The sequence below is a fragment of the Diadema antillarum genome, unplaced genomic scaffold (assembly GCF_040938485.1).
Source record: "Diadema antillarum isolate AM-2024a unplaced genomic scaffold, OU_Dant_1.0 seq00001134_RagTag, whole genome shotgun sequence".
NCBI lineage: Eukaryota > Metazoa > Echinodermata > Echinoidea > Diadematoida > Diadematidae > Diadema > Diadema antillarum.
The window spans coordinates 659,807-687,795 of NW_027271946.1; the positions used below are offsets into that span (position 1 = coordinate 659,807).

Genomic DNA, 27,989 nt, shown 5'->3' on the forward strand with positions numbered 1-27,989 from the left:
AGTCTGTTTGCAAGTTCATGTTATATAAATAACAAATCATACATCTGCTCGGAGCCTAAGAAGATTTTGGTTCAAAACAGTGGAACTATATAGTATTTATTTACTTACTTACTTACTTAATTAATTAGTTAATCATTTTGATTAATTCATTGATCAATTACTACTGCTGTAAGTGAATCTCTCTCTCTCTCTCCATATATATATATATATATATATAGAGAGAGAGAGAGAGAGAGAGAGATGGGATTAATTTGGTATATAAAAGTATTATAAATAATTATTTGTAATTGAAAGAAGGTTTTATATTTTAGTGGTAACAAAACGAGCCATTTCCATGTACTTTCTTACTGCTGCCTATGGCACTAACGTGTACCTGCATGTACACCTCTACAGATATCTGTCATTCTGTCAAACTGTTATTGTTGTTTAACTGATATGCATACAAATGTATACTGATGTCGGTGTCTGTGTGTGCGTGTGTATCTATGTTTTCTGATTTGGTGAACAAGATAAAGTGAATCAAAGCCACTGAATTCGATTTATGGCGGAAGAAATTGTTCCAGAGAATCAACAATGCTTGAAATGGTAACATCGATGCTACAATGGTTATCGCTTTGATCTCAGTCGTTCCCTATAATCTATAAAGGGTGTCACAGTATTGATAGTTGAGGGGGTATCTTGTGGATAATGCTTATTGTACTTAGACCAGCCGCTCCCTTTTAGAACCTTTAGAGAGCTAATCATCCCTCCGTGGGGTAACAGCATGAATCACTCACATGGGCGTGGCCACTTAACCCATGCAACCATAACCGGGGAAGAGAGTTTGGAATTGAGAGAGTTTGTAAGTAAGCAGCACTAATCATAACATCTTGGATACCATGTCTCTAGGTGCCTTTGATATATCATACTTTTGTAGAATCTATGGAATGACAAATAACATTATGTCACCATCATAATTATTCATTATTACAATCAAACTGTGGCGCGACTATGCAGTTATGCTTACAGACACCTTGTATTATATATCATGAGCTTGCCCATAAGTGGATTTTTATTGCCACAGTCTTCCGCCATACACCAAACAATAACTGATATGTAACAGGAAGGTAATGAAATCAGAAATCACGTTAAATGTCTATTTTGTAATATCCCACTGTTTCTACACTGAGTTTATGAGCCGACTTCAAATGGTGTAGAGAAACATCTAGAGTGATCTGTTCTCACGGACGTTCATTAAAATTCGTCTGAATACCACACTGCTGCGCTCGTCACCTAATGGCAGAAGCCTGATTTGCATAACAATAGAGTAGAGATCATTCTCCATCTCTCCCCTTCCCACTGTGTACATCCCTTTAATGAGCTATTTCAATGCCAGGGAGGGGTCCAATTGGATGACGAGTCCTCATGCCTCGCTGTCTCCGAAAAGGATTACCGCACGCTCCAGCGCACAATGGCGTTACGTACGAACGGATGCCACTGCCGTTGCTAGTGCACGGCGTCCCTAGTGAGCGAATTTGAATGGCATCGTTTCACACAGACGTTCCCGTAATGTCAGCTTGATTTTGGGTTACCCAAGCATTGCATCTCAGCCCCCTTATGGTTTTTACACAACCCCTCTAGCTCAGCTGTGTTGTAAGAAAGGTTTTACAACAGCCATTGCACTTGTAATCCCGTCCGTTACCTTTTAATTGCAACATGGAGTATAAGGCGAGATCCTCCAACCCGTGTTGATTTTGCTTACTACGGACATATCCAAATGATTACATCAGCGTCACCATCGAAAGCTTCCCTTTCGTAGTGTTTAGGAGGGAAAAGACACGCTTTTGACGTTTTACAGGTGTTTTGGTTATGGTATATTTGCCCGTTTGGGCTGATCTGCACTGCTGAGCACTGTGTTTGCCTTCGTCGTGTTTACCATCATCTCAGCTTTATCCGTCATCACAGATGAACATGGAGTTAAGGAATTTACCAGTTCTATTTCTGCTGATGTCCACTCTTGTAGTTGGAGCACTGGCAGTTGGAGGTAAGTGTACGTTGGTTTCGCTATCATGAGGCCGGAATTCTGCGCCATGTTTAAGTCGCATCATTTAAATGCCAGCCCGGTCCTTACACAGGCTTCGACCATGTGAGACCTTTGTCTGCATCTAAAACCCAGTCCAGCGGTTCATTATCCCGTCTGTGTCCCTACACCTCCTCATGTGCATTTGAATAGGTATCGGGGTTTTTTTCTCTCTCTTCCTTTTCTTTCTTTCTTTCTTCCTCTGTTTCTTTCTTCTTTCTTCCTCCGTTTCTTTCTTTCCTCTTCTCCTTCTTCTTTTCTTTCATCTTCATTCTAAGTGCACACATATGTATGTTTCTTTTTTTTTTAGAATTTGATTAAGATTAACACAGGATTTGATATTGATTATCATCTTTTTCGGAGCTGGGACGGGGGGGGGGCTTGCAATCAGTTTGTTCAATACAACTTGATACGATGAGTTTATTATGATTGTGCACTTACAAAATATTTCAAAGATTCTTTTTTAATCCTTCATGTACAGTACACTCAAACCTGTTTAAGAAGAGTGATGAGTGGATTTTATACTTTACCCTTTAAGGATGGGCCGTACGGTTATTGTTGTTTGGAGTCAATGAAACATAGGAAATCTGATTAATTTTAATCGGGCAATTCTAGTGCAGGGTGTATCAAACTTTTTACCCCCCCCCCAAAAAAAAAAAGAAAAAAAAAGAAAAAAGAAAAAAAAGGAGAAATCAAATCAGACACATTTGTATAACACGTACAATGTACATGTATAAAGCATTAAGACGTTTGCAATATATGTCCATTATCAAGGTGTCACAACAAGTATAAGTCCTCACTATGAACCCTGGCTCTAACTTATGAAAACGTTGAGATCGATATCAATTTCAAATCTAATAAAAGTTGCAATTGATGTCCACTTGGGATTAATTACAAAATGTGCGTCCTGAGATTAGGATCAAAATGAAATTGCGATCAATGTGAACGAATTGTATTAACCTTGAACAATGCATAAATAATGACACACACACACACACACACACACACACACACAAATATACCTACCAGTGTACATGTACATTGTACAATAATTGTATATCTACAATGTAACTTTGGTGTCTTCTTATTACAAATCTAAATTCCAGTAACACACGTACTTTTATTGTAAGGATTCATGTCTCATCTATCAGAAAGCCCAGTCATACAAGTTTAATGGTACATTGTACAAACATATAAATGTGTACATACATACATATATACATGTACACGAGACTATTAGATTATATGGGTCGTCAAGAATGACTGATTGTCAATTGCAAATTTCATGGCAACCTACAAGTACACAGTACAATGTACATGTAAAATGGCCGATATACAGTGTACATTTGTACATTGTATTATTATTGTTATCATTATTATTATTACGGTGTAGTAGCAGTGTTATAATCATTAGTATTACTATTAGTACTATTATTGTTATTATCATTATTATTATTATCATTATTATTATTATTATTATTATTATTATTATATTATTGATATTATTATTATTATTATCTGTATTCCTCTGTAAGGTGAAATCGATAGGATTGATTTTGAGGATTGATTCGAATCAATCGCGACTCATCCTAGGGCGTGCACTGGCTTCAGTAAAATGTGTAGACGGTTCGAGGAAGCGGCGTGTCGCTTGTGATATTTTTTTTTCTTTTTCATAAGGACGAAATCTTCTCTTCAAATGAAAGTACACTGTACAAGTACAATGTAATCCTCTGCTTTCTGAAATGTCGAGCGGCAAGTCACCGCACCTTGTCTACAAAGATTACAACCTTGTAATTTATGTCTACACAGTGTGACTATCCAGAAATTGTTGTCAACAATGGTTATCATATCAATAATGATACAGATAAAGTGTAGTGATCGTGACTGACAGCGATGGAAGATATTCAGACACGATGCAGACTGTGGGGTATTCAAAAAGACAGAGAAAGAAAAAAATTACGCTCATAATTGTACATGTATTATTGGTAATGCACTCTGTGTACACGGTGTACATGCAATGTACAAACATGTGTACAAGTGTACGTAAACTTAATTCCGCATTCGTATACATGTAGATTCCACAAATCAATTTACATATCGAGATTCAATATGTTCGATGCATGTTGTACAATGTGTACAGAGATTATTTTTTTTTGGGGGGGGGGGGTGATGTGCAGACGTTACAACAATAATGATTACAATACGTGGAACATGTGCACTCGATCTGTAGGTCCACATGTACAGTATTACCATGATATTAAAAAAAATAGAAAGAGTGTAATATACCTGGACACCGTTTAATGAAAGTTATCAGCCCTGACAAGTTGTCGGTCTCTGACAATTTCAGTGAAATCTGTGGTTTCGTTTGGCTGAGAAGCTCTGGTAACTGGATGTTACCATGGTATTGATTGTCAGATATTGACAACTTGTCAGAGCTGACAACTTTCACTAAACGGTGCCCAGTAAATGACAAAGAATGTCAGTTTCTTTCACCTGCCAAAGATAATTAGGGAGTATCAAAAGTACTCACAAAATGGTAGTGCGGAATCGTATTATCATGTGGTTATCATAATAATTGTATATACAATATATACATATATATATATATATTTTTTTTGTCAACAGAAGTTACAGCTGTACATGTATATCAAAGATATACCACACTACACTACTAAAATGTACAACTTTTGTTGGTGAATTATCATATTTATATTACTGTACATGCATGTATCATGTGTTTATCGACCATACATTGTATACAGTATACATTATTCAGTTCATTGAATTCTTCCGTCGAGATTTTTTTATAGCAACTGATTGACAAATTGCCCTACAAATGAACAAACTTGTACCTCGACGTACAGTGTATAATGAACTTCGTACAGTGTGAATATTTACATCGACTATATAATACACAGGTACTGTAGCATCAGTTCATCGATTGTTGACTATCAAGAACACATCGGAATTTTATTGAGATAATGTGCACATAAGAAAAAATAATAATACCATAATCATTCTCATGAGTAGTACATGAAAAATCTACATGTACAATTTAAAGAATGGGGGAAAGGGACATACGTTGTACATGTACATTGTAATCTTCAATACTACTCAATATACTCAGTACATGGTATTTGAGGGCAAAGTTACATGACTGTGCACATGTGTATATCATCTCTGTAGGTCCTATACACGTAGGCATTCCATCTTCCTCCTACTTGCAATGTCCGTCTCTATTGATACGGCAATGCGGCTCATCTCTTTCCTGATACATTTTCGTTGTTTCGGCGAATGCATTTTTGTTCGCCACAATGATTCGAAGAAGCGAATTTCAATGGCTTCCATTGGTCTATTCATTGCGTCATACGTCATTCAATGAGCCACCTGTCTTTTCATTGAATCAGGATGCTCCCAAAACGCTGTGTGCGTGTGACTTCATTAGGTGGCGCTCATTAAAGCGGCCTCAGGTAGCAGGGCGTTCCCTTTCGGTGATGGATGGCATCGTAATAATAACATAATCGATTGCGTGGTCATATTATGCGCATGTGTGGGTGTCTGGGTCCGTGGGTACGTACTGGACCTACACTTGTAATTACCCCAATAAAAATAATTGATCCCCCATCTGAGGTAACCAAGGTTAGGGCAAGTGCGCGTACACTTGTAGTACAGCATACATTATATGTGCACTTGTAAGTTACATCAGAAGATCTTTCAACCAAAGACGCTAGATCCATTGAAAATGATGGGTTGGTAGATTAGTATAATGTACGTTGTACGGTACAGTATGTGTTGGGTCAAGAACGTGATACTGTACAAATGTATGTTACATACAGCTGTATCCATATGTGAAATACATGTATGTCAAGTAGGCCCTACAGTTGTTATCTATATCTCCGAATCTAGCAACACACATTGTACCATATGCAAACACTCCGAACTTAAAAACACTTGACATTTTGATAAAGTATGATTATACTACAGTAGTGTACAATGTGTAAAGACTGACAGCGTATTACTGTATACTGTATGTTGCTCGAATTTAACACTAACGATGTAGAGTGTAGAGTGTCTGACTATACCTGACAGTCTGCATAAACATCTATACAAGTGCAGATCAGAAGATGGAGCTACAACGTGTAACCGTTATTTGCAAACGCTCGATATCTAACATGCCCACATTACTTCCCGTTACTGCGCCTGCGAAAATCTGTGCATTTGATGAAAGAAGATAAAGACCGTATTTTGTTCTACGCGCAAGAAAATGATAATTATGATGATGATGGAAATTGTAACATTATCATCTTTGTATTTCCATCATCATTAGAGCCAATTGAAAGAAAATCTCGATAAACAATTAAATTGTATTGTGTCATTCATTTTCTTTTTGTCGCAATGTTTATTTAAAAAAGTCCGCAAATTGATTCTATCATATTTTAAAGTTTTTTTTTTCAACTATCGTCGAAATTCACTTAAGGAAAGGTGTGGTTTTAGGTGTTTTCCCTATATACTGTACATGTACTTGTACATTACATGTATGTGGGGTGTACATGCATCATAAACTTCACTCGTCATTTCATAAAACAATGTGACAGGGTATGAAATGTTCTTTTACGATAGTGTGTATTTGATAATCTTATCGTAATACATGATACTACATATACAAATGTAAACATGTAATGTAGCAGGGCCTAGTGTACATCGTGGATGAAAGTGAATCAATCACAAATGTGTTAGGCCTATATACATTGTAGTTCTGTCCGCTGATCCGTCATATCGTTTCATTCCCGAGATGCATGTTTAATACAAATCGCAAAAAAAAAACCCAGAAAATGACACCCAAATAAATGAAAACAATTACAAGAGGAGAATGTAATAAAATAAGGGAGAAATAATCAAACGCCCCACTGAGTAGTCGCACACACACACACCTTGTTTACTGTATATTTAGTTTGATCGCCTAAATCGGTAAGATCAATTGCCATTTTTCTCCTTTTTTCCCCCATCTATTGATATGTCGGTAATGACATGCGCGTTGACCGTGACCGCTCACAGTCCTGGATCATTTGCATGTAATGAGAGCCTTCCATCCAGAGTTTATTGCTTTTTGTCTACGACACACTGACGCGCATCACGGACATCCATTGTACCGGAGAAATCAAACCAAACGACGCGTTGTTCTATGTCTCACATTCACCGCACTACACAAACACATATACAATAACGTACAAGGACACGGGAGTATACACGTGTGTTAATGGCTTAGCAGTAGCCCCGTGTTGATGGTGCGTTTCCATTGGCAACAGGCGAACACATTACCACAATAGAATCCTCGCTGGATCTAAATAATGTAAAGCCCCTCGAGCGAGTGAACTCCAACTGCAGACACTTTTGTGAAAATCATAATCCATCTACAAAGGACCAAATATGTTTTAAAAGACGACCAATATAATACAACGTGTAGCTATACAACGATGTATTACATTGTATGTACATGTATACAGCGTGTCCTAGAAAAAAAAAAAACGAAACTGAGTTTGATTGCAACTTTTTGCTATCAAAATCATAAATTTGCTTCATGAGATGTACAATGTACATCAATTGAAAGATGCGCACCTCTTCTTTCATTTGGTGTGTATGCAGTTAAAGATGGCATAATACATTGTAGTATGGTGCAAAACAATTACAATGTACAATTTGTAGGTGCCCTATTGCTATGATGCACTTGGATGGGAACTTTTTGCATCTTTTCGCGGCACTCGCCTCAACCAAAAACTGGTTTCCAATTTTATTCTTTTCCTTTTTAATCTGTCGAATTGAAAAAAAAAAAAATCAGTAGTGTAATTTAGTACAGTTTCTTTTTGTGAACCCAAGGGGAAATCCATGTGGTTGTAGCTCCGCTTGGACACTTCGTTGAAAAATATTATACATTTGTTTGTTTCTTTGTTCGTTTTGCATATGCCTAGCGGCTAGTGGTTGTTGCATTGAATCAGTGATTCATCCCATGCCACAAAGTATAACTGTAGTCCATTGGTGTCTTTTATTCAGGTAAACCAGCCCTCATGTGCCCCCTCCCCCCTCCTTGTTAAAAATAACATACAATGTGTACAACTGTAGGTGTACAAGTGTATATGCACATGTATGTATTTTGTACATATTGAACATAAATGTAGAATATGTTTGATCAAACCAAAACCTTTTTACCATTGACAGGTACATTGTATATCATACGTACGATGGAGAGTTTTTGCCTTGATAAGCAATGTACCCTTTGTAAATCATCAGTCCTCTCGCTGTGTGTGCCCAAATTTGAATTTGAAATACACCTGTACATTGTACAGATACTGCTGTGCACAAAGTTATTTACGTGTACATGTACACATAATCGTAGGAATTGTGCATGCTGCTCGTGCTGATATAGGACGACGGTTGAATGGTAAAAACATTGCATCACTTCTGTCTCTAATTTCAATCCACAGAATGCAACAGCAACCCATGCCAGAACGGCGCCGCGTGCAGGGAGGGGTCGGATCACTACGTTTGCATTTGCCAACTCGGTTCCACGGGAACGACCTGCGGCAACACATTTGTGGGTAGGTTAACTGAAATGTTGTAGATTCTGCAGTGTATAGATTCGGAAATATAGGGATGATAAGTTTAATCTTATCATCTGAATTACAGTGTATGGGTAGGTAGCGACATGCAGTAATGAGCAATTATGAGTGACGTATGTACATAGGGTTATCTACAGTATGTTCATTTGTTGCATTTACCTGTACTGTGATTTCAAGACGGAGATATTTTTTTTTATCACCACCAGCTCTGATTAACGGGAACAAAGGGAATAACAGACAAAAATTATTCTGAATAATTTTCTTTATAAATCTCAGAATCTGGACAATATACCTTTCTTTTCCGGATATTACAGCATTTGTAAACATACACATTGTATCATCTCAGTTCTTTAGATTGAGATGAGTGACAAATCTGAAATTAGGTTGAAAATCACAATCTAATAGATTTAGAAGTCATTTTTTCTCACTATAAATTTTTATTTGCCCCTGACCACAATCTTATAGACCTATTTCCAATAAAAAAAAATAAAAATCAGAGAGTAATACATCTAAAATTTGAATTGCGTCCAGTTGGCGCTCGTAGATTACATTGTATGTAGGCCCACAATTTGTATATGCCATTTAATCTTCGTTGTTTCATTCGCGCTGAACCAACGCTAGAAATATAGGCTTTAAGTAAAAATTTCACTGATATTGTGTAACTTGGTATAAAATCTCTGTTGTTATTGCCAGGAGACACTCTGTGTGGTGGTAACTACGAAGCCGACTCCGGGATTATTGGCTCGCCAAATTACCCGGGAAACTACGAGCCGCGGCAGGTCTGCGTCTACCAGATCCGTGTCGTCAACGCGCAGAACATCAAATTCACCATCACAACGTTCAGCCTTGAGACAAACAAGGATTTCCTCGAGATAGGGGGAGGAGGCCGGCCTGATTACGGGCAGGGCGAGGTCCAGCTGACCGGAAACAACCTCTCACTTCCCCTGGAGATCGTCATTCCGGACCGACAGGCTTGGTTCATCTTCAATAGCGACATTAACAACGAGGAGCAGGGATACTTAATCGAGTATATTACAGGTAATGATAATGTTTATGATAATGTAATAATAATTAATGATAATATTTTTGATTTGTTTAAGATTTATTATGGTCTGATTTTATTTCATGACTGCTTGGGGCAAATAGTTTTTTAGTCTGGTCCCATTTTGTCTCTTTTAAAGCTGACAATGAGGTCCTAGCTTCTCAGTTTTTTTTTTTTTTTGTCTCTTACTCTGATGACTTCTTTTCGTCATCTCGTTCGCTGATTATATATGACGGTCTTTCTTTCGCTATCTTTGTCCTGCTTGTGAAATATAAACACTCTACATTGTAAACTGGCGTATACATGTAAATAGACGAATATACAAGAGTATTTATGTACAATTGTACATTATGTGTGTATATGTAGAGACAGAATGACTCTGTGTGTAAAATATGAAGCAAGTACTGCGACTCAGCTGCTGTGATTTGGAGACACATGTTCGGATCAAATTTCAGAAATTGAAGAAAGATGAGTAAAGATAATACAAAGTAATGATAGGCAAGTTCTGAAGAGATGTGTCGTATGACTATCGGTTCCTTCTTTGTAGATCTGGATTCCTGTGCGTCAGACCCGTGCCAGAATGGTGGCCAGTGCTTCGACGGGACTTTTGATTACACCTGCCAGTGTACGCCGGGATGGGAAGGAGACAACTGTGAAATAAGTAAGTGGAACATTCTGCGGTTTGGATGGGCAACCATTTTGAATTCAAAGATGCTTTGCCACCAATGGACGCCTCCGTTGGTTCCGTCATAATTATGATTAAGCAAAATAGTACTATTAAGTTGTCCATCTTATTGCTAAACTTGAAATTAGAAACTCTTGACAAATTTATACAATGTAGGCCCTATGTATATAATATATCAGGTCAGGTCACACCCGTAGCAGTTCTGCCGTTGGGGCACTGAGATGTCCTTCTCCAGGCTTCCTTATCCTCCGCCATTCTCACACAGATTTCCACCGGTTTCTCCGCCCATCTCCTCACATCATCCACCCAATTCCTCTTTGGTCTACCTTGAGTTCGTCGCCCATCCACCCGACCATGCATTAGCCTACCATATGCGCTAGTGTGCCTGGCCGTCGAGTGACATGTCCGAACCATTGCATCTTCCTTCTCTTCATTGTGTCCAGCAGTGGTTCATAATCCCCAACTTTCCCCTTGATCTCTTCCAGCACTGATGCATTGGTGCGGTGATCGTGCCAATGTATTCCGAGTAATCGACGGAAACATCTCATCTCGAAAGCGGCTATTTTCTTCTCTAGATTTTTGCTTAGCGTCCATGACTCGCATCCATATAGGGCTATCGAGGTCACCAGTGCCTTCATCAGCTCAATCTTTGTTTTCTCTCTCACCTCTCTGCTTCTCCAGACATGGTTCAACTTGGCCAACTGATCAGTCGCTATGGCCATTCGAGTCTTTATTTCTGTTGTTGAAGTGGCCTCCTCATTCATCATGGCGCCCAAGTATTTGAATTGGTGGACTTCCTCTAGCGCATGTCCGTCCACCCATATCTCCTGTGCTTCGTCATCTTGTTTATTCTGTTTTGAAGTCGTCATTATCTTACTTTTCTTGTGACTAATTTCCATGCCATATCGGCGGGCAGCAGTGTCTAGCCGCGTAGTCAGCTCTGCTAGCTCTTCCCTATTTCCAGCAACAAGGTCAATGTCATCAGCGAATCTCAAATTGCTGATTGGCCTTCCCGCGATTGCGACTGTGCCCTCAAAATCTTCGAGTGCTTCCATCATGATCTGTTCCAGAAAGAGGTTGAACCATTTGGAACCATTCCAGAGTCCTACTGTCATACATCACTGCATTAGTGGCATTTTCATACAGCGACTCACAAAGTTGGATCAGTTTTGGACTAATGTTATGTTTCCGCATTGTGTACCATAGTGCCTTCCTCCATACCCTGTCGAAGGCTTTCTTGAAGTCGACAAAGTTATGGTGTATTTCTTGCTGATGGTCTCTGAACTTTTCGCACAGAATGCGGCAGCTGCAGATCTGTTCCACAGTGCTCCTTCCAGCCCGGAAGCCAGCTTGCTCTTCTGCGAGTACAGCTTCTATCTGTGGTTTCATCCGGTTGGCCAGGATCTTCAGCAACACTTTACTGGGATGGCTGATCAAGCTTATTGTTCTGTAGTTGCTACACTTCTTCAGATCGCCTTTTTTCGGAAGTGGCACTATAAGTGATTGTGTCCACTGTTTGGACCATTCTCCAGTTCTCCAGATCAGGTTGCACAGTTTATACAGCATATCCACAGCTTCTTCTTCTTTTAACAGCTCTGCGGGTATGTTATCTGCTCCCGGGGCTTTGCCACTCTTCAGTGATGCAACAGCACTGACGACCTCACTCCTCAAGATTTCGAGCTCTTCGTCTTCCACAATGCCCGGACCACCAGTCTCCAGCTCTCTGAGGACACTCTCATCCGTTTGGATTGGGTGGTTGTATAGTTGTTTGACATATTCTGTCCCACGTTCTTGGATCCTGTTTTCATCTATCAGCAGTGACCCATTATCAGCTTCTATGGCAGGTGTCTTGATGGCTGCTTTTCTGTGTATCTCCTTGATTGTGTCAAAGACCTTTTTGCTGTTGTTGTTTTCAAAAGCCTGCTGCATCTGTTGACACTTCTCCCTCAAGAAGTTATCTTTGGCGGTGCGAATCTCCTTCTTAACTTTTGCGTTGGCTTTCTGGTATTTCACTTTGCTGTTCTCATCCTGAAATTTTGTCCCTTTCAGTTTCCTTCTCTCGTCACATGCTTCCAGGATCTCCCTTGTCATCCAGGGTTGTTTCATGACCCGGCCTCTTCCCAGCACTTCTAGTGCTGTTTCATTTGTGACTTCAGTGAACTGATCCGCCATTTCTTGGACATCTTCGAGCTCCATGAGGGGGGCAAATCTATTGCTGATCTTCACAACATATTCGTTCCTCTTTTCGGAGTCTGTCTTTAGCAGGTCAAGATTGTACTTCACACGCACCGCTCTTTGCTTCTTTATCATCCTCAGCTTCACCTTCATTGTCATCATCACCAAATTGTGGTCGCTGCCTATGTCACATCCAGGGAAAGCTCTAGTCTTGTTTGGTCTGATGCAGGTTTTGCATTTACTCTCCACCAAGATGTAATCTATCTGGTTCCTTGTTCTACCATCTGGGGATGTCCATGTGATTCTTCTTGAATTCTTGTGATCCCCAAGTGTGTTGGCCACCATCAGATTATTCAATTTACAGAACTCTAGTAGCCTCTCACCTCTATCATTCGTCATTCCGTGAGCAAATTTTCCCACAGTACCGTGCCAGTCCTCATAGGAGTCAGTCCCTATCTTGGCATTCAAATCTCCTTGGATGATTTTTATGTCTTTCTTGGGGATTTTTCTGAGCGTGCTGCCCAGAGTATCGTAGAAAGCATCAATTTCTTCATCTTTGCAATCGGAGGTTGGTGCATAGACTTGAATAATGGCTACATTTCTGGGAGAGGCTGCGATTTGTATTCTAATCATTCGGCTTGAAATGGGCTCACATTCCACAACCGCTTTCACTGTGTTTTTGTGGACAAGGAATCCCACTCCTTCCTCATGTTTCTTCTCCTGTCCGCTAAACCAAACTTTGTGTCCTTCTGTGAGCATCTCGCCGCTTCCAGTCCACCTCATTTCAACGATGCCCAGGACATTCCACTCATATTTGGTCATGTCATACTCCAGTTGCTCCAGTTTCCCATCTCCATTGAGAGTTCTGACGTTCCACGTCCCACATGTGAACTCCTCTTTCTGTAGCTTCAGCTTTGTTTCTTCACCAGTAGCATACTTTCCACCTCCACCCTGGCCCGTGCGAGGCGCGGTCGTTGGTATCCCGGGCCCCGACCGATCCGGTATTGATCTGTTTCTCAACTTCATCATCATCTCAGTGTTTCTCGAGCGGGGGATCCTGGTGGTGCTCATCTCCTCTCCAGGTGTGAATAGTCAGTGACTCGCATGGGTATGACCTTTGACAGGTTTTGTTTTTAGTCCTGCAGGGTGTCCACGCACCCTCCTCACCCGATTACCTTGTACCCGAGTGGGGGGACCGGTTTAGTCGCCGGCAGTCCGACCCGCGGCAGGCTGTACTGGGTTACGTGGTATCAGTAGCAGGGTCACTGACTCGAGTGAGTGAGTGTGACGCCTGGCCTGACCATTATGCATTTATGATTTAATATTTTTCTAAAAGTGTAAAAGTTTATATTCTGACTTTCATTTACCGTTAAGGAGCTTCGATGTTGAGAAAATAATCCTTTGGGACGATAAAAAAAATGAAAGCTGGTATGAATACAAACATATATTTTTTCCTTTCAAAACATCACCTCGAAACGTACCCTCCCGGATAGTGCATCATCAGTTAGACATTGCTTTGTTTTTTTTATCTAAAATTCATATGTTTTCCTACATTATATATGATTATACTCCATAATGTGTAATGAAACGATTCATACAATTTATAACAGTCAGTTGAATTCTGTTACAAATTGTATCTAAAGGGAAATGATGAAATAATCCGAACTGGATTGAACTGAACTGTAAGAGGACATCGCTTCTCTTCTAACATATAATTGCATTATTGTCACGCTTGTCCATCCAGACACTAACGAATGCAGTAGTAACCCTTGCGCAAATGGAGGAACCTGTACAGATGGGATCAACGGATATACCTGTGCGTGTGACTCGGGCTGGCTCGGGGACAATTGTGATATAGGTAAGTCATCACGTGATTGACTGATCAATATTTTTGATTGAATTGAATTGAATCGAAGTGAGTCTATTTCTACATCAGGCATTAAAACAGCAACAACATTATTCATACAAAAAAAAAAAAATCCAACCATGCAAATGATGGTGTGGGAATCACATAATAGCACACAATAGAGGCTTATTCATAATGTTCCCCTTGATAAAGTAACATAGTTTTGATATTCTATTTCATTTAGGCGGTGTTCTCGTTTTTCTTTAAAACCTTTGTGAAATTTTGACACCCAGGCCTAAAACTTTTCCACTCGATCGGAGATAAGTATCTTAAGTATTGGAGCATTGTAATATAGTTGACGAGGTTCTGGACTCATAAAACAACATATCCTGTTTTGTTTTGCTTTGTTTTGTTTTGTTTTGTTTTTTTGGCTGTGAGTTATTACGATTGTCACATCTTGACTCGGGTATAAGAGCAGGTATCACGCGGCAATGCTGTGGTAATGATAAATGATGCGGAGGCCCTCAATGAGAGCGGTGTTTACACTGACGGCGCACTATCTGCCTATTACATAATATCAATTTCAAAATTATATTACAAGTACATTCCTGTGTCGGAAAACTCCGTGAATTCTCTTGTGAGGAAAGTAACCTACATGTTGAGCAAACTTTATAAGAATACCCTGCAGGTACTTTGACCGTGTTTACTAGTGTGTTTTCATTTGTCTTTGTCTGTTGTCACATTGCACTCGAAAGATTACAACGAATGTAGCTCCAACCCGTGCCTGAACGGAGCACCCTGCATAGATCTCGTCAATTCGTACAGCTGCATCTGTCTACCAGGCTACACGGGTGACCGATGTGAATTAGGTGAGTGCGGTCACATGACTAGAGAATTCAAATTCGTTTTATTGTCATAGTGAGCTGCAATATGACGTCATACGATGAATTTCATAATGACGATTCCACATGTTTCGTCCAGTCATCGCCAGTTATCTCTGTATCAATATGATGAGTGTAATTGACTTGTAGTTCCGATGTGTGGATTAAACGAAAAGGTGAGATGTGTCTGGAATTGAAATGTGATTTCAAAACCAAACGTTAAACCGTCATTTGGATCAGCGAAACAAGTGTCATCGTGTATGCATACAATCAGAAAACATGTAAGATTTGATAAAAAGATTGCTTTCATCAAATAATTCGCATCTGCAGTATAAAGAAAGTGAGAAAAAGAAAGAAAGAAAAAGAAAGAAAGCCACAAAATATCTGTGTAGCATTTTCATTTAAGGGCGAAGAATGCTATTTTTTCATTGCCTTCTACTTACCATTCAGATGTCTGTTGTTCTTATCTTCAGATATCGATGAATGCAGCAGTGACCCCTGCCAAAATGGTGGAACGTGCAACGATCAAATCAATCAATTCGTCTGCACATGCGCACCTGGATGGGAGGGGACTTTTTGTCATTTAAGTGAGTATACAGCATTTTCATCTATTTCATTCCTCATGTTTCGTCAATGAAGCCTTTTGCTTTTCAATAAAACATTTTAGGAGTGCTTAGTCTACGCTGAATTTAGAGAGTAACTAGAGGGGCCTATGACACCTGAAACAATTGAATGTTTACTATATGGCCGGATGGGCAAACTTTGGAAAACAACAAAAACCGATGCAAGGAAATGCAAATAATCTAAGTGGTGCAAAGCGTGATGTCTTTCTGGTCATAATGACTTTGCTGACAAAATTTATTTTACCATCATATTGTTGATGCATTTTCCTTTATTTAGAGGAAGGCAGTGTTTTGTCAAAAAATACCCCGAATTATAAGCTATGTTGTCCCATAATTGCTATATTTTCATTTCATTTCATTTCATTTCAGTCTTTAGTTTCCATAATCACGGATATTTGTTTTGTTCACACGCTTTTTACAAAACAAAAATACAATATACAATTACATAAGCAGCATTCATATGACAGAAAGGACATAAGAGAGGCATCTTTTTGCCAACATCATAAAGCAGAAAAATAACATATAACATATTTTATATCAACATCAATTTTCAAACATTCGACCTACTAATATATCTTTATCTTCAACTGTGAAATACAACAAAAAGTAATATGTGTGATTTATTTCCTTGTCTTGGGGTACACTATACAAAAATCCTACAAATTATTCATTTGTAACAACCGGATGAGACAGAATATACAAACAAATATTCTTATTCTCGTCAGGTTCAATCTTCTCCAAATTCTCAACATACTGCATATAAACTACATTATCAACTACACTAATCCACAACCTTCCCTACAACCTCCAGCTCAATCTTTACAGTCTTCAAAACCTTCCAAACCAAACAGCATTATCAATCAAGCCAATCAATCAATTAAAAAATCCAGTCATCGCCATAATCACAATTTTTTGTTTTGCCAACATACTTTCAAAAAAAAGGAAAAAAATAAGTGTCATCAACTATAAAAAAATAATCCATACCTTCTCACCAACCTATCATTACAACATTCCCGTAAAATCATACAAAATTAAGCCCTATCATTCAAATGAATTAATTCAATAAATCTACACTATAATCATTATCATTATCACAATATTCATTTTACTTACATGCTTTCAATAAATATATATATATATATATATATATATGCACATTACATTACAAGTACATAAACAACATTCCAATGACATGTAGACCATTTGAGAAACATTATATTTGTCAACATTACAATACATAGAAAATATCATTCAACACATCTTACATCATTATCAGTAATCATCCTTTATCCTTTTAAGCCCAGACATAAACTGTGAGTACGGCGCGTAATGAAATTGAGACTGAACGTACAACACTGGATTGATAAGGGTGATTTATTTCCATGTCTTGAGGATACCAAATTACAATGCATAACATATTCTACAAATGATTTGATAACCGGATGGAATAAGGCAAAAAAAAAAAAAGAGTTCAAGTAACGGGATGTTCTTGATCTGATTGATTTCAATCTCCTTCCACTTCTCAACATGTTATATTCTTCATTGAGTGCCGGGTGAGTATAATCGGCTACAGTGGATTGGGCTTTATTCACAATCTTGCCTTTACAAACTTTGTTTGAATCAACTCTGGGTTTGGTTATTTTTCCCGCCTGTTTTACAACTCTGTGCACTTTTACCAAGTCCTTTTGTTTGGCATTGCTGAACCACACGACACTGTCATGGGTAATTATGCTCATGATTACTGATGTGTAAAAAAAAAAAAAAAACCAAAGGATTTTTTTTTTCATTCACATTGAAGTGTTTCAGTTTGCGCAAAAAGTAGAATCTCTGATTGCATTTCAGAGTCAAAACTTTTGTTCTTCCCAGTTTAACTGATCATCAACTTTAGTGCCTAGATATCTATAACTTTGTACAATTTCAATCGGATCCCCATCGAATACATTTGGCGATGTGTGAGGTTCAAGGTCTTTCTTCCTTCTGAAATCAAAAAATCATTTCCTTCGTTCATTACGAGTTCAATACGAGACGATTATCTTTGCACCCGACATCAATAAATGTAATATGTTCTCTATATGCATCTTCATTCTGTTTAATCAAACCAACAGTTACTGTATCATCACCATATTTCAATTGGTGCACTGAGGGATCATTCGAAATACAGTAATTTGTATACAGAATGAGTAGACTTGGTGACAGTACACAACCCTGAAGAGCGCCAGTGTGATATACTATGAATTCATCAGACATAGTATCGTTAACTTTCACTTTTTGCATTCTCTCATGAAAAAAAAAATCATAATATCCAACCAATCAAGGATGGTTTTACATTCAACTGTTTGAGTCTTTTCAATTAGTTTATACAGCTGCATCGTATTAAAAGCGGAGGAAAATTCCACGTAAGCTTCCCTTGGAAAACATCCCAAAGTGTCTGTATATTGTTACAATGCATTTGCAAGTGTGAGCACCGCGTCTATGGCGGATCGCTTACATTGAAACGCAAATTGGTATCTATCCATGTGTTCACGAAGAGGACCCTTGAGATTGTGCAGTACGATTCTTTCCAGACACTTCATTACAACAGATGTCAGTCATTGTTGCTGTCAGTCTTTTGTTCTTGGGTACTGACGTAAGTAATGACGGACTCTTTCCAACACTTAGGCAGGGTCATCTCGTTGATAGACATCTGGAATATCATGAAACGGGATAGCAAGCTGTGACGCGCAGCTTTATAGGACGCGCCCGCTGAATACCATCCGGTCCGCTTGATATTTCCTATGGTTGACCACCAGTCCTTGATGCGTGTGCGGAACTCATGCTCTGCAATGGTGATTGGGGGATTAATATAAAGCAGATTCGCAATTTATTCTTCAGCCAGGTATTGAAAATTGTCGTTATCGAACAGGTTAAAGAATTAGTTCATCAACGCGTTTCTTCGGATTCACCTCATGAACAAACACATTCTCTCTCTGTTAGCATAATCTGTCATTAGCTCGAGGCATTTCCAGTTATCTTCGCTGTTTAGTAGGTGATTTAGGCTTCTATCAACCTTTACTGACTTGCTGACTAGCTTTCGTCCACCCCTGTGGACTTCTTTAGGCCAAGTGATTGTTGTGGTTCGATTGAAAACAGCCTTCTAACTTCTTTCTGTAGACTCTCTTGGTCTCTCAGTCGTGTATAGGTCCGCAGGTTTAAGCTTCGATTGAGGCTTCTCAGCAAGTTGTAGTAGAAAATGGCGGTCATATCGAATCGGTGTGATATTGGCTTCAGTTTGACATCGACTTTCACAGAACAGAGACACACATACCACAGTTACACATAGTCACGTTCATATACTTGTCCAACAAACATATTGACGTGTATGTGACGTTCACTTCCAGCACAAAACAGCACAAAACATGTGAAAAAAAAGAGAAATTGACCAAAGTTGACAGACACAAACTCATGCATGCGAACTTGTCGCTACAGAGCAGCGCTCCACCCTACATCATTTCGTTTCAAACCTTTTGATATTTACTCTATTTTCTTTACGACCAGTAAATAGGTTTCACCTTTGTTTTTGTTGTTGCTGTTGTTTTTCCAGTATCTAGTACTTGGTGTTCGGTTTTTGGTATATCCAAACTGTTATGTCCACTTCGAGAGACAGAAATGTCATCTGAATCTTATCATGTCGTTGACTCAAAAAGAAAGAAAAAGGGTACTGCTAGTGCTACAATGCCTCGATAATTTTTCCGTGATTATGTTAATGTTTTATCTCGATTTACAGACATTGACGAATGTAGCAGTGATCCGTGTCAGAATGGAGCCACCTGCGGAGACAACATCAATTCTTATACGTGCATCTGTGCCGTGGGGTTTGAGGGAACGCATTGCGAAACTGGTAAGACTTATCCTTTCTTTTCGAGAATATGTGACATCCCCTTAGCCTTTCAAAACATAGGGCCTACCTTTGGGAATACCATCAACGCTGATTCTGGGGTTCCCAACTGTATGTCATTCCCACGCTTCTTTTATTTACATTGTGCACATTATTTTTTTATTTGACATGGCTGGTTTCAATCATTTTCAAGGTGACCAAATATTGACATTAGATATTCTTGAACAGTAAAAATTTCGTCATGAGATATTCTTTACCAGAGAGAAAATGTCGCATGACTGTTCTTTTTATTTTCGCATAAGTAAAAACAATTGTTCTCTTTTCTTTTTAGAATCATTAGACCTTAACATGCTCACCAAAGTTTTCCTATAAGTGTGGCTCAGTTGGTAGGGTGTTTGCCACCAGATGCAAAGGACCCGGTTTCGATTTCCGAGTCTATGGCTGAGCAATGTTGTGTGTAATCATACCGTCCCCTCTAGTAAAAGGCAAAACACTCTGTCCCTTGGATAGGACATTAACTGGAGGTCCCGTGTGTGAGAGAGTCACAACTCATGGGAATAAAAGATTCCGCTTCATGTACACTGTACCACAAAGATCAGGGTGCATCAACCGGTGAAGTGGTCCCGCCTCACATCCCACTCGACCCCATGGAAGACCAGCTATACATCTGAATATTGGCTATGGATCCAGCCATCTTCTCAGTTGGAAAATGAAACAATAAAAACCAACAAACACTATACAATGTACATGCTTTAGTGTTTCATTCTTTTTCTACATGACAGCAATAAAACACCATTATGTAGAAAGTCCAAATGTGTACAAAAGTGTTGAGTTTTATTGCGTTCATAAATGTCATCTAGCTGTATTTATGTAGCTGAATAGACTGTTAGTTGATCAAGCTCTTCTACGTTTCTTTTAATTGCATTGGTTTCAGATACCAACGAGTGCGCCAGCCAACCTTGTCTGAATCTAGGGAACTGTCAAGACCAAGTTAATGGCTACACCTGTGTCTGTCAGGACGGATGGACTGGTACCCACTGTGAAGTCAGTAAGTGGGCCTACAGAGTATTCTATCTTCATCAATTGTTTTTCGTGCAATCGCAATCACCCCATTCACAGAAGAGCATGTATACATGCATGTAGTTCGGTATTGCTTCATTGACTCTAACGTGGATAACGGGCGGATTAATTTCTGCCCATTTCCAGTTTCCCTGTATTCAGACAGACGTGAATTTCTCCAGAGTATTTGCAGACCTTTCAGCTTTCAGCAGGCTCTTTTCATAGTTTAAGCGGTCATGTTCACAGTGTATAGCCAATGTGTGGATTGTCGACAAAAAAAAAACACCTTAAAAAGTACATTGCGTAAAATGGAGACTTCCTTTCGTAAAACCGTTCACATCGAATCATTAATGCCCGAAAGTCTTTTTTTATACGTTACTGAAAACTACATACTTTTCGCTCCCGAAAGGTTGCAATAGGTAGGGGATAGAATCGATTTTTTTTGATGCTGTAAAACAAACTGGTTTTTATTTGTTTCTTTTCAGACATTGACGAGTGTGCCAGTGACCCCTGCCGAAATGCTGGGGTGTGCAGAGATGGCATCAACTCCTACAGCTGCGAGTGCACGTCGGGATGGCAGGGCATTAACTGTGATATAGGTAATATAGGTTCCACGTTTGTTGCTGCAGTAAACCTCGGAAAAATTGTCTCCTGATTTTATGGTTTGTCGGTTTATCAATAGCATTTGTTTCGAAAACTATCACTCTGTCATGGAGTATATACTGGACCTTCATCAAAATGAGAGCAAATATCAAGAACAAAGGCAGTGTCATTTTTTTTTTTTTTTTTGTGAAAGACGAAATAGTGAGACAATGACTTTCACATTTCGAATACCTTCACTTGATGTCAACCGTCAGAACATACTACATGCCATCAAAGTTTATTATAATCAGTCTTTGGATTGAAATAGTGCGTCAATCAAGTTACCATTGCAGAAAAGACTGATGCCTTTTTATGTGACTTCTAATTTCAGATGTCACTTTTAGTGTGTTTGCATATTAGTTAAGGCAATTTTCCTCGTTTTAAAGTTGTTCCTATAGAAAGAGTCTACTCATTCAGAACGAGTTATCCCCTTTTTACAGACCAGTACATGATAGACGACAGCATATCAATGGAGCTTCATTTGTATTCTCAAAAGTCCATATCTAACGTACGACATTTTGTTGATATGACGGGACTTTCATTTTGTTTTTCTTTCTAATCCCTCTTTGTCTTTGTGTGTGTGTGTGTGTGTGTGTGTGTGTGTGTGTTTGTTGTTGTTGTTTTTTTGTCTTCAATGATAAGATTATGACGAGTGCGCCAGTAACCCGTGTTTCAACAGTGCGGGTTGCGTCAACGGTCGGGACATGTTTACGTGTACGTGTACTGCTGGTTGGCAAGGGGACACCTGTAACCTTGGTAAGTTGGTTAGTCAAATTCATGAAATTCTTCCAACACTGATCAATTCAGTGCTTACCTATACATCGATAGAGGGCAATTTGTTAATCAGTTTCTGTAATAAGTAGGTTATTTGAATTAAAAAATAAGAACCCATGGATCATTCAGTTTCATTTAGACTGTTGAAGACACTTACAGATTATCGCTTACAGATGCAAGATCAAACAGAAAAGTTACTTACTCTCAGTCTCAGGCAGACTCGATGATCGCTAAAACACCAATGTTTTTGCTTATGATTCCCAGACAATGAAGATTATGATCAGATGCTTTGGACGTAAGGAATCTCATAGTCGCCGAAATGGGTGTCTTATGAGCAGCCGCGTTTGTTGAATGTTCCATTATCACTTCATTGCTATCAAGCGTCTCTAACAACATATTCTTCATGAGAGGATATCACATTTCATGTTTATAACAATAATGAAATAATTATTCTGTTATCTAATTGCTATTTTATTTTAGATGTTAATGAATGCGCCAGCAGCCCATGCGTGAATGCGATCTCGTGCTATAACGGCAGGAATTCCTACCAATGTACCTGCCAGGAAGGATGGACAGGAACGAACTGTGACCAGAGTGAGTAGTATAGCCATTAAAGAATTCGTGTTTATTCATCTCCACAGACAAATCTAAACATATTTTTCAGAATATGTTACTTTGTATAGCTAAATATCCTAACAAAAATGAGTGAATATTGATTTTGGACTTCCATCTATTGAGAGAAACAAAGGTAACTCATATTGATTGAGAGGCCACTGTTTTTAGTGGATACGATCATGAAGATTTTGGCCTTGTGGGACGATGTAACTGAAAAAGCACACATAATGACAGTTTTGAGTTAACCTAAAGAAAGCTAATGTTTCTCTGTCATCCCTTCCATTCCTGCAAGGGCAGTCACGAGTAATTTCAGAGTACAGAGTACAGAGTAGTAACTCGTTGTCCAAGACGTCTCATGATTGCCGATACGTTTTGTCTGGACAATACTTTATCCCATTCTGCGTGTAGTTTCAGGGAATTCCCTTATCCCTTGTGTTATTGTTCATTACAAAGGTGAAAGGTATTGACTCTCTAAGCAGTATACTGTGACTATCGAGTTAGAAACATATTATAAGGGGGATAACATCCAGCGCTTCGAATGAAATACTTCATGAGTAGAGCTTCTCAAAGTTTGTGTATTTCATATTTTTATCGCATATCATCTTCAAAGACATCAACGAGTGTATCAGCAACCCGTGTATCAATGGGGGCGTGTGCGTGGATGGCGTCAACGGGTACACGTGTAACTGCCAGAGTGGGTACGAGGGAACGCACTGCGAGATTGGTAAGTACTAATGCCCGCATGATCCCTGACATTCTCTGATAGAGCAGATATATAGTTGATGAATTGTTTGCTTTACTCTGTACGATCGAGTTGTTTGGTGTTTTTTTTTTATAAGCACGTCTTCTTGCGTTTTATTTGATGTGATTTGTTTTGATTCGCTTTGAATTTGAAGGAAGGTCCTGAACGTGGAAGAAAGAAAAAATCTGCAAGTGACACAAGCAGCGAGAGAGGAACGGCCAAGTTGCTGTGGCTCTTGTGTTGAGTGATGTGTTGTGGTGTATGACAGTGTAGTGATGCACGCGTTTTCACCTTCACCCAAGTTTGTGGGCGCTAGGCAACTTGCAATACTTTCACAACAACAAAAAATCTCCCCGCTTGATCGTTTCGCAATCCTTCTAAGACAGCCATTGAGAAGAATACAATAGTCTTTAAAAAACTGGGATTCTTCATAAGTAAAGAAAACACATGACGGAACACCCACACGTACAGTACGTCATATGATCGGGAAATTAGAACTAGGTAAAACAATCGTTCCAAGTAATCGCGAAATGATTGAAGAGAGGAGAGCATACATCGTGGGAAACGTCCTATAAGGTAAGAGCTTTTGTGCATTAAGTCCAGCACGTTACATACCCGACATAGATCTAATTGATACCTCTGTGATACCCGAATATATGCCACTGATCTCATTTTGTTACAATGGAGATTGACTTGAAAGGAATACCTTTCCGCTTTGTGCATACACTGTAGATCGTAGTTCATAGTCCGTAGTACGCTGCCAGCCTGTCTTTGCAATGCATGCATTTCCTCGTAGAATTAGAATATGTGATCTAGCATTTTGCTCGTACTTTAGGCAAACCATTTTGTTTTTTATTTGTTTCTCTTTTCTTAATTATGCTTCATGCATCGTACATTTTTATAGGCCCATTAGAAATAGAAGTAGTCGTAGTTGGATATGATTTAGCGTAATCTGCTTACATTGTGTTTTGTTGTGGTAGCGTATAGATTTTTTTTTCACCTCGATCTTGCATTTATTGTTGTAGATATTTTGCTTAGTGTCTCTCCTTTGCATGCATTTAAATCTGTTGCATTGCCTCATCCTTATCAATCTACTATCAGTAAAAGATGATTTATTATGATCCATGCTATGATACAAAGTGGGGAATATACAGGAAGGTACCTCTAAATTTTCGTCGAGCTCAAACTCCAAGGATTGAGTAGAGTATACAAAATCAATTCACTCTTTGTCGTTTGTATAAAAAATATCAGGTATTTCAGTTGTGTGATGACGAGATGTGACCTGTGGAGCAACGTGCACCGTTATGGATTGTTGTGCTCTCACGATCCTTGTTTCTATAAAGTGATGATTCCTCTCTCTAAAAATTCTGTGATCTTTTATTTTATTTCTATATACGGTGATGGTCCTTTTCTTTTGCACAGCGATGTTCATACAGCGTCACGGTGTCGGTGCTTGTCCTTCCAATCAAATGAAATGCAGATGGGGTCAAAGCACAATTTTACGCGTTTTTTACACACACCATGAGAGCTTGTTTGTCGATTGACCAGTGGTTGTAGTTACCGGAAATTATCGGTGCATGCCGTAACCATGGTAACGGTTTCTATGTTAATCGATCCTACCACACAGAGATCGATGAGTGTCTGAGCGATCCCTGTCGTAATGGGGGCACCTGTACGGACTTGATCAACGGATACGTTTGCACCTGTATCAGCGGGTTCCAGGGATTCGATTGCGAAAATGGTAATACACTTGTTTACTCTACATCATTATGTTTACGCAGACACTCCAACTCTCCCGTTTTCGACGGGAGATCTCCCGCCGAAAGCCCATTTTTGCACAATCTCCCGCTCTCCCGTTTGAGATTTGATTTCTCCCGCCCTGGCTGTGTGTCTCCCGGTGAAAAGGATTTCTTACTTATTGCTATCGTATGTTGAAAAAAATAAGCCTTAGACAGCACCAGAGAACACCTAGAATCCTAGGAACTTCGCGCTTCGCACACATCAACTTGGAGTCTCCCGTTTGCTAGGGGTTTCGGGCGGGAGAATCTCCAGATCAGAAGGTGCTTGGGGTTGGAGTCTCTGTTTACGTCACAACTATCTGGTGAGTAGTTGTACACCCCATCACCAGTGTTGTGTCGAAAGTCGGCAAGAGTATCTGGTTTTCCTGATCACGCCTTGCGGACAGAACGTTTTATGACCATGAGTACCTTAATTAAATGATGTATAATGGTTACCTTTTCTGAATCTTTCATATCCCTCTCACATACCAAGTGACGACCAGACTTTAGGAATGATTTCCTTATACTATTTTCCAACTCCGCATATACGTGTCTATTCATGCTTTGAAACATAGGAAATAAGTTTGCATCTTGCCTGAAACATTTGAAAATCTACAACCTCTAAAGCAACTAATAGAGCAGTATACACTTAAACTGATGAAATACTTCTTTCCAAAATGAAAAATTGTCTCTGTATCATATCTTTGCACTATTCCAGTGTTCACATCACTCGTGCCAAGGTGCCAATGGGGCTTTTGTTGAATAATTATGGATTTGTCTCATATCACCAAAGCTATCCAAACATTTGTTTTGAATGTAATTCTTTCGAACTGTATTATTTGTATTTCGACAATATTGCGATGATCTGGCACTGCTGAAGAGGTATGTGGAAGGCTTAATCCCTTTTTCTTATTCTGCTCCAGATATTGATGAATGTGCAAGTTCACCATGTATTTTTGGAGACTGCGTCAACCTCATCGCCAGTTACATCTGTGTCTGTCAGCCGGGTTACACGGGACCAACTTGTAACGAAAGTAAGACTTCGCATTCCTCCCAGCACTGACCAAATAAAAGAATGCTCATGTCACGCGTGCGTGTTGAATTTGTAAACCACTTTCTACAGATTCGCACTACAGTCTTGTAATATGCTAAGCACTTGCAATCTAATGCTGCTGATATAAATTACTTTCAATGGTATCTGCAATACTATAAAAAAAAAAACAGTCATGTCACTATATGCTTCAAATTATCACAATATAGATAGTTATTTGGAAAGAGTTTGCCATGGTAAGTTCTCAAATATTTCAGTAAAGATCACTGCTGTCAACTCAAGTATGTTGGTTATATCTTAGGCGGAATGACAGCATTATACAAAAAAGATTTGACCTCCGAACCTGCTAATGGATTATGCAAAATTTGATTCTTGTGATAAGCGCGTATAACAAATTCCAACAGAATATGATATAATGAACCTACGCTGACACATAAGTCATGTGTAATGTCCATGTACTTGTTTTAGTCCGTATAAACTAAATTGGATTTTGTGGGTTTGATTCAAATTGTCTATGTGAATTCGGGTCATACGGTACATAACCAGTCAAAGCTCCGGTGTTATCGTATCTAACAGATATCAACGAATGCGCCAGCAATCCGTGCAGAAATGGTGGTATCTGCGACGACCTTGTCTACGCCTTTCAGTGCGCTTGTGCGTCGGGATGGACAGGAGACACGTGCGAACAAAGTAAGTGTTAATACACGTGTTCAACTGATAAACCAGAAGACTTACTTAGTACACCGACTATGTCCTCAAGTACACTTAGTGTACTTGATGACATAGTCTGTGTACTTGATCTCTGTGTTATATCATGTTATCTCGTACTTGAGGACATAGTCGGTGTACTATTGATATCTGTGTCACATCATGTTACCTCATTCATAAGACGAAATGTTTGTCATCTCTTGTGTTTAAATCTTACCGGATGGTGCAGTGCTAAACGTTAGTCCTGTTGCTATGGAAATACTCAAATTCGTTGCATATATTTGGTATCTGTTATTGCTTTCCTTGTTTCAGACATTAATGAATGTGCAAGTGGCCCCTGTCTTAATGGTGGGTCATGCGGGGATCTGGTCAATGGCTACACCTGTTCTTGTCAACCAGGGTATACCGGGACGACATGTAACCAAGGTACGGTATATGACGAAGACACCCGTAAGGGTTTGGTTGTTTTTCCAGCCATCATTATGCATTAGATGATACATGTAAATCATATATTGGAACAAAATTTTACCGATGTATTGGATGTATTTGCTAATCTAACCAATAAATGTCCAAACATCAAAACTGATGATGATTCCTATGCAATGATAACGATGTACTTGGTACTGACACTGAAATGTCAACTGTATTTTCCCTATATTTTTCTCTCCAGATATCAATGAATGCGCACAGGTACCTTGCCAGAATGGTGGACAGTGTACGGACGCTGTAAACAGCTATTCCTGTACCTGTTTAGCAGGTTATACAGGGACAAACTGCGAGACAGGTAGATTTTCCCCCTCGCTATTATGCACGGGTTTCCT

The 27,989-nt window shown here is 39.1% G+C and overlaps 1 protein-coding gene across 1 annotated transcript in view; it reads left to right on the plus strand.

Annotated features, from left to right (window-relative positions):
• The window catches only part of LOC139744078 (uncharacterized), an 81,876-nt gene that overhangs the window by 21,766 nt on the left and 32,121 nt on the right, over positions 1-27,989 (plus strand). The window contains exons 6-22 of the mRNA XM_071654537.1: positions 8,539-8,652; positions 9,370-9,711; positions 10,263-10,376; positions 14,320-14,433; positions 15,177-15,290; positions 15,776-15,889; positions 19,689-19,802; positions 20,734-20,847; positions 21,344-21,457; positions 22,143-22,256; positions 22,755-22,868; positions 23,500-23,613; positions 25,259-25,372; positions 26,333-26,443; positions 27,037-27,150; positions 27,481-27,594; positions 27,839-27,952. Of these exons, the coding sequence (XP_071510638.1) occupies positions 8,539-8,652; positions 9,370-9,711; positions 10,263-10,376; positions 14,320-14,433; positions 15,177-15,290; positions 15,776-15,889; positions 19,689-19,802; positions 20,734-20,847; positions 21,344-21,457; positions 22,143-22,256; positions 22,755-22,868; positions 23,500-23,613; positions 25,259-25,372; positions 26,333-26,443; positions 27,037-27,150; positions 27,481-27,594; positions 27,839-27,952 (2,163 nt within the window). The remainder of the gene's footprint in view (positions 1-8,538; positions 8,653-9,369; positions 9,712-10,262; positions 10,377-14,319; positions 14,434-15,176; positions 15,291-15,775; positions 15,890-19,688; positions 19,803-20,733; positions 20,848-21,343; positions 21,458-22,142; positions 22,257-22,754; positions 22,869-23,499; positions 23,614-25,258; positions 25,373-26,332; positions 26,444-27,036; positions 27,151-27,480; positions 27,595-27,838; positions 27,953-27,989) is intronic.